The 12,725-nt window shown below is 47.6% G+C and overlaps 1 protein-coding gene across 4 annotated transcripts in view; it reads right to left on the bottom strand.

Moving 5' to 3' along the window:
• Positions 1–205: 205 nt before the first annotated feature.
• NF1 (neurofibromin 1) overlaps positions 206–12,725 on the bottom strand; it is a 74,838-nt gene continuing 62,318 nt past the window's right edge. For 3 of the 4 annotated variants that reach the window (XM_048324713.1, XM_048324715.1, XM_048324714.1), the window contains 9 exons: positions 12,310–12,445; positions 11,386–11,543; positions 10,426–10,548; positions 9,617–9,744; positions 9,030–9,130; positions 8,432–8,574; positions 8,266–8,312; positions 7,419–7,635; positions 206–4,247 (listed from right to left, as the gene is read on the bottom strand). In XM_048324713.1, the coding sequence (XP_048180670.1) occupies positions 4,105–4,247; positions 7,419–7,635; positions 8,266–8,312; positions 8,432–8,574; positions 9,030–9,130; positions 9,617–9,744; positions 10,426–10,548; positions 11,386–11,543; positions 12,310–12,445 (1,196 nt within the window). In that variant the 3' untranslated portion in view covers positions 206–4,104. The remainder of the gene's footprint in view (positions 4,248–7,418; positions 7,636–8,265; positions 8,313–8,431; positions 8,575–9,029; positions 9,131–9,616; positions 9,745–10,425; positions 10,549–11,385; positions 11,544–12,309; positions 12,446–12,725) is intronic. The other variant, XM_048324716.1, reaches the window with a different exon arrangement.

The raw sequence follows: 12,725 nt of genomic DNA, 5'->3' as shown, positions 1-12,725 counted from the left end.
GTCTGGGAACACAAACCCCAGACACTGGATTTTAACTGGAATCTTAATTTTCCCCAGAAAAAGTGGGGGGTTGGGTCTGGGACTGGGCCGGATCCCTTGGTTCAGCCCCAAAAAGCCCACCCAAACTTGTCCCAACAGAGAGAGGACATCGGTGTACACCACCTTCACCCCGCAGCGCCCGGGAATGACCTTCAAACAACTGGGAGCAGGTTGAATTTACATTTTACTTCAAAAAAAAGGGGGAAGTACATACATGAGGGGAGAATGGGGTGAACAATAATTATCTGAAACCAGGTTTCCACCATTCTGACCCACAGCTCCCACCGGCGCTGGGACGAGCGGGGTCTCCAGGCTCACACGCTCGGTTTTACGGCATGACCAGGACTGGGATCACGGAAACCCTTTGGAAGCCGAGGCCGGATGGAAGCAGTGAGATCATACACGGGGTGAGTGTGTCGTACACAGCTTCTGGTTTAAATGATGTAACGCACCAGGAGGGAGGAGGAGTAGTTAACAGTTACTAACACTAGAATAATCAAATTTGTATGTTATACATATACAGCAACTAACTGCTTTACAAAAAAAGCAAAATAATACAATATATTGTCACATGTATTTACAGTGTAGTAAATATACTTTTCTGTCAAATTTTACACAAAAACTATTTACAGGTGAATATACTGCATAAAAAAAAAGGTGGGACCAACACTCTGAGTGACTGTCTGTGGTTTGTTGCATAACAATAGGACGTGCTTTGTGACATCGGAAAAAATTAACCTTAGAATGAAACAGAAGAAGCCCTAAAACCTACAACCCGGGTCAGAGCCAGCCCCGGCACGCGCCGGGGGCTCAGCCCACGAGACTCAGTGAAACGTTCCCTGTCCTGGGAAACCTCATGCACAGTAAAGCAGAAACATCGGCATCATTACAGGTAGGTTATGCACTATTCAAATACTACTGCGTTATCTTTAAGTCAGGGAAAATACAAACACAAACAGAATGTTAATTGTCTTTACAGTACTGAGCTGTGGTCAGTGCGGGCCGGGAACGGGCTCTGAGCCGGGGGGGTCACACATGCTCCCCAGGAGGGCATTACATGGTCCACGTGTTCCAACTGGATTTTTCTGAATCTTAAGTTTTCATGTCAGAGCACAGGGACTCTGGGGCTGCAGCTCCAGCCCTGCAGCAGAGCCTGGAGCAGCAGCCACTGCCAGCAGCCCGCGGGCTGTCTGGAGTGCAGCGGCATTGGGGACCCTGGGATGGGGCTCCTGCGTGTCAGGTCAGGGCTCACACCTACACTGTCACCAGCAACAACCTGCTGGTCACCAGAGAACAGAGCAGCAGGTGGAGAAAGGATGGAGCAGCCCGGGATGGGAGCAGCGCTCCCAGGGATGGAATGGGCAGGGTGGAGAGTGCTCAAACGGGGAAAGAACAAAGGAAGGAGGACGTGAGAAAGAAAAAGAGGCAAATCCCAGCAGCGGCTGCTGGAGGGAGCGGGAGAGCGATGCAGTGACAGTAAGGCACTCAACAACTAATTACTGATGGGAGTTTAATCATTACACAAAGGCCATGGTTCCCTAGGAGCCAAGCACGAGCTTCCCAAGCACCAGTACTAGAAGACAATGTCCCTGTCTCTTGGGGCACACACAATCCCAAATTAAACCTTGGCCATCAGCAGTCCTTACACCCCAATTCCACCCCCATTACCTGGCACAGGTGTCTGACACCCCTGCTCTGCCAGGGCCCAGGCCCTCTCAATGAATCTCTCATACAGGGAAAACTCCAACCGACTCCCTCTTTCCAGGAAAAGAGGAAATTCAGTTTTGTTCACTGACTTTATGAAGAGACGAGTTTTTCAGCTGGGACTGAGAGCCTGGAGTAGTTCTCACAGGGAAGGTGACTTTCATCCCTGTCCCCTCTGCTCTCACATCTCTGTGCTGCAGAGAACAAACACATCAGTTCTGATGGAGGGACACTTCTGACATGGGCAATGCACAACACTGAAGGGCTCGCTCTCTGCCCAAACAAAATCAGTTGGGCAGTTCCTGTTTGCAGACCTGCTCATACGACAAACAACTGAAAACAGCACACCACCTTTACAAGAGATTCTTGTTTTCCTCCCACCTCCAAATCCTCAGGCTTCTACAATTCCTTGTCCTCAGCAAAACGGGAAGGGCTGGAACCAGCTCGACTGGGCACAACCCAGTGCAAACCCCAGTGACACCAGGGGTGGCTCCTCACAATCTGAGTTGTGGGGTGACAATGGTTTCTAACCTGGGGACCCCAAAGCCAAGGCTTGAGCCCCTGCTCTGTCCCTGAGCCCAGCTCAGCCTCACGGCCCTGCTCGGACCCCACTCTGTGTCACCAGTGACCATGTTCCTGCCCTGGCGCCTGCACCACCCGAGTGAGGGGATTTGGTTAATTGCACCAGTTCATCTTTCTAACCTGTTTATTCCATGACTGCTAATTCTAAGTTTTCCTCTTGTTTTGGCAAACTATTTGCATATGAAGTTTGTGTTCATAGTTTTTCCAGGACTGTAAACAAATTAAAGAAATTGTTATTTTATGAATCAATACAATAAAGGTATTTTTATTTACATAAATGTTACATTGTTACTGTGTGGATACATGGGAATTATGTGCTATAGCAATAAAATCGGAACCCTTAATTGTACCATTCTCTAATAATTTAGCTGTGAAGTTTGATTTACTGAAAGCCACTAACGATTGCACTGGAGGACTAGCTTTTACCTAATGGATATACTTTTTTTTTTTCCTTTAAAGCCACTGAAGGATTGTTAATTCCTACCACAGCAGAGGGATCTGAAACTGGGAAGCGGATCTGGTTCTGAGCAGGAGCTGTGTGAGCCCCCAGGGACGCAGCCCCTGCCTGAACTCAGCCCAAACTCAGCCACCCTGCACGTGCCCGCGGGGCAGCGGCACCCACAGCGGGACCAGCAGCAGCCCCCGTGACAGCACTGGGCCCCACAGCAGCACCAGCACCGCCCCCTCCCCTGCCAGCACGGCGGCGGTGCGCGTCCCCAGGCGCCGGTGCCGACTGCCACCCGCAGCCCTGACAGTGACAGCACCTCAGGCTTGTGTGACCCCCGCAGGACCCCGAACCCGCCCCGGGAGGTGACTCTGCCAGACGGCCCTGGGACTGGACACAGTGTCAGTTAATTTAAATTCATGTACCTTGAGCAATGTGGCTGTTTCTGTCCCTGCTCGGGCAGCACAGGGGCAGCTTTGCCACATACTATCCCCCAGAGCTGGGATGAATCTACTCCATTTCCCCTCCATTCCCTACTAGATATTCTGCCAGGAGCTCTGGAAGGTGTGCATTGTTGGGAAGGGCAGAACTAAAGCAGGTGCTACAATGACAGCCCAAGGGTCAGTTCCCAGGGATTTTCCCCTGTACAACCTCCTCAGGGCAGATAAAGTACAGCAAAACAAAAAAAAAAGCTTGGGGAAAAAAGCCAGTTTGTCCAGTCTGGTCCATGTACAGTCCAAGCGTGTGAAGCCTGGTCTGGGGAATGAGGGACTCCTGCAGCCTCCTTTTCCTCTCCCCTTTATTGCTAATTACCTGAAATTTAACCTAATCACCACTTCTGTTAAGCGCCTTGTACTGCAGCTATCATGAACTTCTCAGTGTGGTAAAAAAAAGTACACAGCTAAAATCTTACAGGTTTGGATTAAAACCAGGATTAGAGAAACTTCCCCGGCTCAGGAAGCCACTACCTTGAGGTGTGCAAACAGGGTTAAGGATCAACACTTCCCTTAGCAGGAACACCCGAGGCCAGAACAGACACACGGCGGGGCTGGGAAATGGCTTTGGATTCAGACAAGACGCGGCTTTGCAGCGCTACAGAACTCCAACCTCCCCCGGGGCACACGCGTGGTTCTGGAACACCGGCTGAAACCGAACACGGGGGGATGAAGGCGTTAACTCAGGCAGTGGGTCAGGAGTTGATCATCTGGCAACGCGGCTGGCGGGATGGGAACTGTACAGATCAAGTGCAGCATCACACCAGGTGGAGGGCCCTTCGCGAGGGGCCGCGCGTGTCATCAGGTCCAAAAATAAAAAATAAAATTAAAAAGCGACAATCACACGATCTTTTTGATGCTGTGACGCTTGAAGCTGCCGGCGCTTCGCTGCTTCTGCACTTGGCTGGCGGAGCCGTGGCGCATCCTCCCGCTGTTGGCGTGGCCGGCGGTGGGCGAGAGCTCCACGTTCTCCTTGTCGATCCCTGCGGAGACACAGGGGCCGCGCTGAGTCCCGCTGCCGGCAGCCCCCAGCCGCCCCAGCCGCGGGAATGCCGGAGGGGCGGGTCCCAGAGGGGGCCGGACCCCGCCGAGCTCCGCCCGCCCGGCACCGCCGGGACGTGTTTGAAAAGAATCAAATACGATTTGTGGCAGGTAAGGGCTGCTGAGCCGCTCGCTCCTGCCCTCGAGCCTGTGGAGCCAGCAGAGAGCAAAGGGAGAGTAAAACCAAGAAAACTTGGTGTCCTGCTGAAAACCAAAGTCTGCTTAAGTGAGGGAAGGAGGAAAACGCAAAACAAACCATTAAATTCACTCTTAATGAGTAAAGAAAGAGTTTCCTAAGGAGGGTCTTGACAGGAAACAGGCACAGAGGAGGTGAGGCTGGGACAAGGTCCTGCAGAGCAAAACTCTGTTATGCTTTGCTAAAAGTCTCCTATCAAACAAACCTCAAAACTGAAGTGCTTTAGTGAAGACCCCACTGGCATTAGAGCCCTCAGCAATGGCTTCGGGCACTGTCACTGCACACCCAAAGCCCCGAGCTGAGCTTAGTGCACACGTGCTCCCGATCCATTGTTGCTCTCTACGCTGGAACTGCTGAGAGTTAACCCCCCTGCAGCAGCCTCTCTGTGTAGCTGCCACACTGTGTCTGTCTGGTGAGGATGCAAGTACAATCAGCAGCAAAAGTTGGGATGTCTGACAGCAAATACAAAGGTTAGAACAAAGTTCTGTTCCTGTAAGTGACATATCCACAATTATGTGCAAGAAATTGATTGGCGTTGGCATTAGTGAGAACAAAGAACACCCTGCAGAGGCTGCACCATCCTCTCCTTGTGTGGGCGGCAGCACAAAACCCCCAAACTACGCTGAGGACAGGGACAACCCATGGGCATGAGCAAAAAACCCTCTTCTGCAGCTTTCTCTTACTTCTCCACACAAGGCAGCAATGCAGAAGTGTGCAGCTCCTGATTTACTGCACCTCTGTCTGCTGCAGTTTAGTCCAAAGAACTCATGTCTGTTTGCCCGTGTGCCCCTGCAGCCAGAGCTGAGTCCTGGTGAATCTAGAGCTCACACCAAACAGTTCATTTTAGCTTCACACGTGCAGCAGAGTGATTTCCAGTATTAAGCATCCACTTGTCTGTTACCAGATTTATTCTCAAGGCTGTGGGTGAATTTGTCTGCTCTACCACCAGGTATTACTGGCATCCCCCAAGAAATGCACCAGCTTAGCACTTGCTGAAGCCATTCCCGTGTCAGAAACTGCTCCTCATGCCACAGCCCGGCCCTAACGCAGCTCAAGCAGCATTTCGTGCAAATATGATGAAAGAAGAAAGTACCTGGATGAGGCAGCTGCATGAAAACTGCAGACTTAGAGCAAGGCAGAGAAGCTTCACAGACACAGAATGAAAGAAATAAATGTAAGTGAATAATGTCCATGAGACAGGGACGGGGAGGGAAAGAAACAGAGATGGTGACAGACAAAACATTTATAAACAATGATCCTGCCTAGTTGTTTCCAGATGCAAGAAATGAAATTTTCATGTATCTGCAACTTAGTATTTGTAGCCATAATAAAAAAAATGCAGTTGGCTGAAAATGTTTCTTTTAACTCAGTGCTGCTGAACACGTGGCCTTCACACTGGTGTTTGAAATTTAATTTCCAAGCAAACAGTGCTCAGAATGCCAGTGTGTTGTTTCAGACTCACTATTAACCTGAACCAGTTCCCTAGTTCCCAACTCTGTTTGTGGAGACTCTTAACCAGCCTTTGACAAAAGCCATCTGTTTGCACAGCACTTGGAAGGAATGTTTGACGAGCTGGATTAATTCCTTCCTCTCAGCTTGTAAAGAAGAGGGAATGGAAAGTGGGGCAGAAGGAAGGAGGACATTTACAGAGCAAAATGCTTCTTTCCCTTGCAGAGAGCTCAATCCTGCACCATCACCTCATCCTTGGAAACGAACTGCTGGAGCTGCAACCCATGCGGTGTTCCAAATGGAAAGGTGCTGCCCAAATGTCCTTCTACACTGACAGCAAGGTCTGCTCCCAAAGAAACCCCTGTCCCCAAATCATTCCAACAGCCCTGCCTTACCCCTGCTGCTCCTCTGCACCCTGAACAAACCATCCCAGTGCTTGTGAGCCAGGGCAGATTCCTGCACAGAGCCAAGCCCAGCCAGCAACACCTCTGTAAAGGCTATCCCTCAGTACAAGGGGGTTTTGGCCTTCCATCAAGGTTAGAAATGAGGCAGAAATAAAAGGTTGGTTGATGTGAGTGTTCAGAACTGCAGAAGTTAAATCATCACTGAAGAAATATCCCACAGTATAATATTTATTTAAAAAGTAAAGTATTTCCTCAATATATGAGCCACCCCTCCCAAGCCACTTCATGAGTCTTCATGTAGGTTTCTTTGATATAAATTCTATTTTCTTCCTATATTTAATTTCTCTGGCTTGTGCTGCTGTACTGAATAACTCTTTACTCATTTTCACCCTGCAAATCTTTGCTGTTTAATTTCACCTCCGCATTCCCCTGCAATTCCCTTCTCCCATGCCAGAAGCTGGGTATTTTTATCCATTTACTGCCTCTGATGACTGTACTTTTTCTGCACACCCTTACTTCACCATCAGCATATTTCTGGCAATACAACAGTCTAAAGGACCCACATGAACTCTTTTTCCTGGAAGGCACAGCCCGACCCCAGCGCAATGCCCGTGTGAGCACTGGCCTTGGATCACACAGGCAACTGGAGCAGTGTCAGCCCACACCAGTCTGCTGGGCACTGAGGGATTATTCTTCCCAACATATGCTACACCTTGCAGTGCCCAGATCAGCCTTTTCTCCTAGCAAATTACCTTGACTGTATGTTTATATTTATTAGTTTTTCAAGCTCTCACTGCTGCACATGTTCCACATGAAGGTGCTGCTGTTCTGATGCCCTTAATGTTCTTCCCTTCACATGGAGCGACCCAGGAGACAGCTTTTGTGATGGATAAAATCCAGGATCTGAACCAACAGGGTAATAGCTCAGGAACAGTTTAATATTCATTTGACTCCACAATGCACCAATGTTTGATGCATAAACACATCCGAAGAGCCAGCGAGCCTCCTAAACCAGGAAATTCCCACATTTCCCCCACCCAGGTGGTACCAGAACAGGCACTGACCTGGAGAGTGCTGGGAAGTGGCAAGTGAGGTCATGGAGTTGGAGAGGTTGAGGTTTGCAGTGATGCTGAGCTGGCTCTGCACCGCCGGAGGATATGGAGATGTGGGGGTCAGGAGAGATTCTTCACTGGTTTCCTCATCAATTCCAGGCAAATACGTGTCAATCAAGGCATCAAGGAACTTCACTATGAGCTCAGCATAGTCTGGGATTTGGGTTTGCTGTGGGAGATGGGGGGAAAATAGATTGTTTTTTCCTTTGTACTTTCCTGTCAGTTTGAGCTTTGCTCCAGAGCTCACCCTCAAGTCCCACTGCTTCGCCTGCAAATTTTTAAGAGCATTTGATGTATCTGTAATTACAAACTGACTTGAGTGATCTTGTCCAGACCAATCTAAATGTACACACTGCAGACCAGGCGTCAGTGTGACCCCAGTGCGTGGGAGCCCAGGGGCAGCAAGAGGGGCTGCAGAGCCCCTGCCCCAGCCCCACACCTGGGCCACTTCCCTTGGGATGGCCGGACACATGGGCAGTGCTCCACTGCCTCTGCTCCAACACAAAATTTAGCCTCGTGGAATCATCACTTATCAAATTAACCCCCTACCCTGTAAGACACACGTAATAAAGTGACCCTGGGAGCAGGAAAGTTGCACTTACACACCTGGCTGCTTTTACCCCGCTCTGGTAACTTATCTATCCCAGCACCTGCTGCAGGCCCAGGGTTGAGTTTAGTCCTAGAGGTGCCCCTGACATTCTCTGTTCATTCATAAGTGAGTGGTGCTCCTTATGAGCATCTTTCCTGCAGAACCAATGTGCCCCAGAAAGGCCAGTCCAGACCCCCACAGAGCTCTTACCTTGGAGAAGGGGCCAGCAAACCTCCACAGCCCATTGAATCCAAAACCTGCAACAACAAATGGAATACCACCATAAAAGCCCAGCTCTCACCTGACAGAGCCGCCAGAGAGTGCTCCCAGTACAGCACTACTTAAAAAAAAAAAAAAAAAAAGATAAAATATTTACTCTGTAGATAGGACGTTTGGTATTGGGGTGGAGACTCCTCATGGTACACAACACTCTGCACAATCCCATGAATTGGATTCAACAAGTTTGGATCCTGGCACAGCGATAAAAGGGTATTGATCTTGGAATCCAATAAATTATGCCTGAGGAAAGGAGAGGTGGCTTAGTTTTTGGTCATTAAATAAAATAAACCTGCAGTTCCCAAGTGACTTTAGCAAACAGCAGTTCAGGTGGGATTTTCATCTCCCCAGTGATTTCAGAACACAATTCCTAACTCTGTTCCATGACAACTCTGATGATGTGCTCAGGTCAGTTGTGAATGCCTGTTCACCTTGACTTCTGACAGCTGGGTTTCCTTTACACACATTCACTCCAGCAAAACTACAACAGGTGTCTGAAGAAACACCCAAAGAGCCCCTGCACTAGGTTTTAAATCAGCTTTGAAACACTCGGGACAAATTAAAATCAACCAGCATGGACAGACTGCAGCTTGTAACCTCCACACAAGCAAGTGCCTTGTAGATGCTTGTCCTGGACCAGAGACCTCTAAAGAAGAGCCAGGTACAGAGTTAATGTAACCAGAACTTCAGGTACTCACACAACAGGAAAGACCTTTGGGAAGACAACACTGGCTTCTGCTAAATACTCGTAGAGGATGCGCTGGTCGAACTCGTCTGTGGTGTATTTCACCAGCGTGGCCTGGCAGGGAAGGAGCCGTTAGTTCACCTGGGTGGTTGCAGCCTTTGCTTAAAGGTTTTAAGCTTTAAAGGGTTTAAGATTTCTGACTAGCAGAAAGCAGCATTACAAAAGATTGATTTATGTCTCTATTGAGAAACAACAGAACCAATTGGCAACAACTAGTATTTTGGCAATAAATGTATCTGGACAGTTTTTTACAAAACTGAGTCTTTCTGAATCGTACCTGGAGTGGGAACTGCAGTGGTACAGCTGAAGAAAGTGCTATCAGACTGCACCTCTATTACTAGTTAATGACTTTTAAACTGAATTATGCTGGGATTCCAATAATGCTCATTTCTTTTAAACTATAAGATATCAATAACCTTTTATTATACAAAATAGCGTGTCATAAAACTCAGGCAGGAAACACTCCAAGGAACGTGTTTGTTTTGCTGGGAGACAAAAGGACATCAGAAAATAGCAAACAACACACAGAAGAAAGCTTACAAGAACTGTAAGCAGCAGTGCTTGAATTTTTGGGTCAGTCAGAACTTCTTCATCCAGGAGGACGTTTGACTCGGAAACGGAAACTTTCCGGAGGTGTGGGTGTTGCTGTGGTGATATTCTCTGGGTTTCTGCCAGATAAAAAAGAGCAACTCATCCAGAGCAAAATAAACCCAAAGCAAGACAGAATCAGGTTCTGCACAACAGAGTCAGTCATGTGCAAACCTCGGCATTCACCGGCCTTGTCACAAAGGTCAAAGCAACGACTGCGCTGTAATGCAGCAGCACTGGACCACTACATGGGATGTGTTATCGGATGGCAAACAAAAACCCCAATTTCCTCTTCAGTGAAATACAGGCCCAGGGGTGTAAGTACCAAATTCGGGGTCAGGCAGATACAAGAGAAGAACCCTGGTCTTGCATTGCAATTGGGGGTGGGGGCACAGGAAGCAGATGGGGGAGAAGATGAAGAGAGGCATTCCAGGCATCAGCTCACGTTCCATCTCCTGCAGGAATTTGCAGCTGGGGCTTATTAACTTATAGAAAGCCAAATGCTATTTATTTCATTGCACTCCTGTATGCAGTCCTTTAGAGCTGCCCCTGATTCTGCACCTGTAAACTGAGCAGCTCCAATGCAGCTGCCAGAGATATGAAGGCTGCACCCTGCAAAAGCCATTGCTAAGAAAGGTGCTTCTCCCTCACCATGGAGTAACCTTGGTAAATGAACACTGAATTTAGAAATAGTCCTTTGTATAGATATACAAAGCGTTTATAATTAGTATTATTCTTAAAATGTTAGTCCTGTGTCTCACCCATTTCATAATCATTTTCGGCTACTCTCCTCATTTTGGGAGGCGTTGTGATTCCAGATTCCATGTCTTGCCTTTTAGGAGCCTTTGTGTCCGATATCAAATGGTCAAAACTTTTCCTTGTACCTAAAAACAATTTATCAGGCAATTAAAAACATTAAACCTAAATCCATATTCTAACTTCTTCTGATTTTCTGGCCAAGCTACTCCCCTATCTACCATGTGTTGACAGGAATTTGGGGACCTTTTCACCATTTTCAGGGATGGGACAGAAAATACGATCACACCATGCCGCTCTCCATCACAGCTTCCAAAGTGCTTCACAATACACAGGAGGGAGCATGCAATTAGTCAGGGGGGCATGCCATGGACTCCTGGCCCCCACACACAGAATACACATGCCAGGACGTGGTTACTGAAAAGGAAGCAGGAAAGGGCTGGAATGAAGGAAATGCCCCTCTTCTTCCACCTGTGTAATGCCAAAGGGCTTCCACAAGTTCTGGAAAGCAACTCAGCTCGTTCCTCTGATACACGAGTTTGTTGTAAACATGATGCACTGAGAAGCCATGAGTAAAAATCAGATTGTTTACACACATCTGCCGTGTTCTGGGACCATCTCCTCCAGCCCCAACCACAGCACTCAATGGAGCAGCTAAATATCCACTTCCTGGGTTTGCTGGAAAGGGCTGGGAGCACAAAACTGGCACTAGTAATCTTCAGCATCTGGAATATCTTTTTTTGTCCACTTCAACATGCACATTTTGAGCATTGCTCTCGCTCCCCCCTCATAACCAAAAGTCCTCTTTAACTGTCCAGTGCCCTGAAATTTGCATTTTGCAGAAACTGCACTTATTCCTCTGAATGAGGAATAAGCCCTTAAAGTCATAACTAAAACAATTTTTCTCCAGTAACGCTTCCCAGGGTATTCTGTAGACAGACCAATAAATTAGTTATGTTAATAACCTAGAAGCTTTTTAGTGTTGGCTTGTGAAGGCTGCCCCATGTCCAAGCTCATGGATTTCCGGGTGCGAGGGCTGATCTGTCCCACTGTTGGGTAACTGGCAGCCAGGTGTCTGTCTGACCCCTTGGGGGATGACCAGGGCTGGTTTTCCTTTAGTGTCCTGCAAGTGCAGAGAAATTCAATTAAGAAAATCTTAAAACTGTGCTATTTAGGCAGAGGTTTTCCAAACAGCCAAACTATCCTTTCTTAAACCCATCTTTCCTACCAGGTTAATCTCCCCAAAATACATACTGAGAAATAGTAATTACTTTGCTTGCAAAGATGTCTGAGCTAGTGGAAACAAACAATCTGATGTGAATGTGATGCTGAAGAGATAAAAAAATAAAGCAATGAAAAGAACACAAGCAAATCAGCCTATGGGGCAAGATGAAACATATTTAGTAATCAGCTACTCCAATCTCAGTGCTAAAAAGAGAGATCCTGAGTGAAGTGCTTCCTGTTGAGGACACAGGCTCTCCATGGCACTTCCAGTTGATTTCCTGGCTGATCTCTCTGGCTGCACACAGGCTGTAACAAGGTGTCAAGGTTTCCCAGTGACACAGACAAGTATATGCCCTGGAGCTCTTAAAAGGACAAACAAAATGTTCTTCTAAAATATAAATGAGATTAAATCAGGTCTTGTAGAAAGATTTAGCAAAAGGTTTAACAGCCTCCAGAGCAGTTAAGCTCTGAAAATTAGATCAGTACAAATTCTACATCCAAATTTCTCTGTGACTCCTGATCCCAGTGTAAGGAGCAAACTGCTCATCACAGCCCATGGACTCAGTGCCATCAGTGGGGTTCAGTTCCCAGCACACCACAGATCACTTACTAAAGGAAACAGGCTTTGCAATGTGGGTAACTCATCTAAAAGTGAGACAACCAACCTATAGCTAGTGTCATTGTGATGGATGGGGTATGTATCCATAGGAACATTTTCCATTGAGACGTCTGTCAGCAAGAGACTCTTCCTGTGCTTGAGGCTGCAGCGGCTCCGCACCTCCTCGGACACCGTCAGCAGGGCTGCAGAGCCAAACAAAGGGAGAGGAAGCTTTCCACAGCAGGAATGCAGTGAACAACAGAAACAATATTCCATCCATTTGCATTTTTTGCATACATCAGTGTTCATTTACATCAACACCACTGAGCTGCAGTTACACCTTAGGAAATGTACAGATTAAAAGCAGGTTGTTTAAAAAGAATTATGTTCCCCATCCAGTTACAATGACAAGATTTACACATTTGCCCTCACATGGTCATAATTTTTATGTCCAGATCACTAGAAACCTGAAGCTCTCAGGCA

This window comes from Corvus hawaiiensis, chromosome 20 (genome assembly GCF_020740725.1).
Source record: "Corvus hawaiiensis isolate bCorHaw1 chromosome 20, bCorHaw1.pri.cur, whole genome shotgun sequence".
Lineage (NCBI taxonomy): Eukaryota > Metazoa > Chordata > Aves > Passeriformes > Corvidae > Corvus > Corvus hawaiiensis.
The sequence above is the reverse complement of the archived record's forward strand: the minus strand, read 5'-3'. Positions and strand labels throughout refer to the sequence as shown.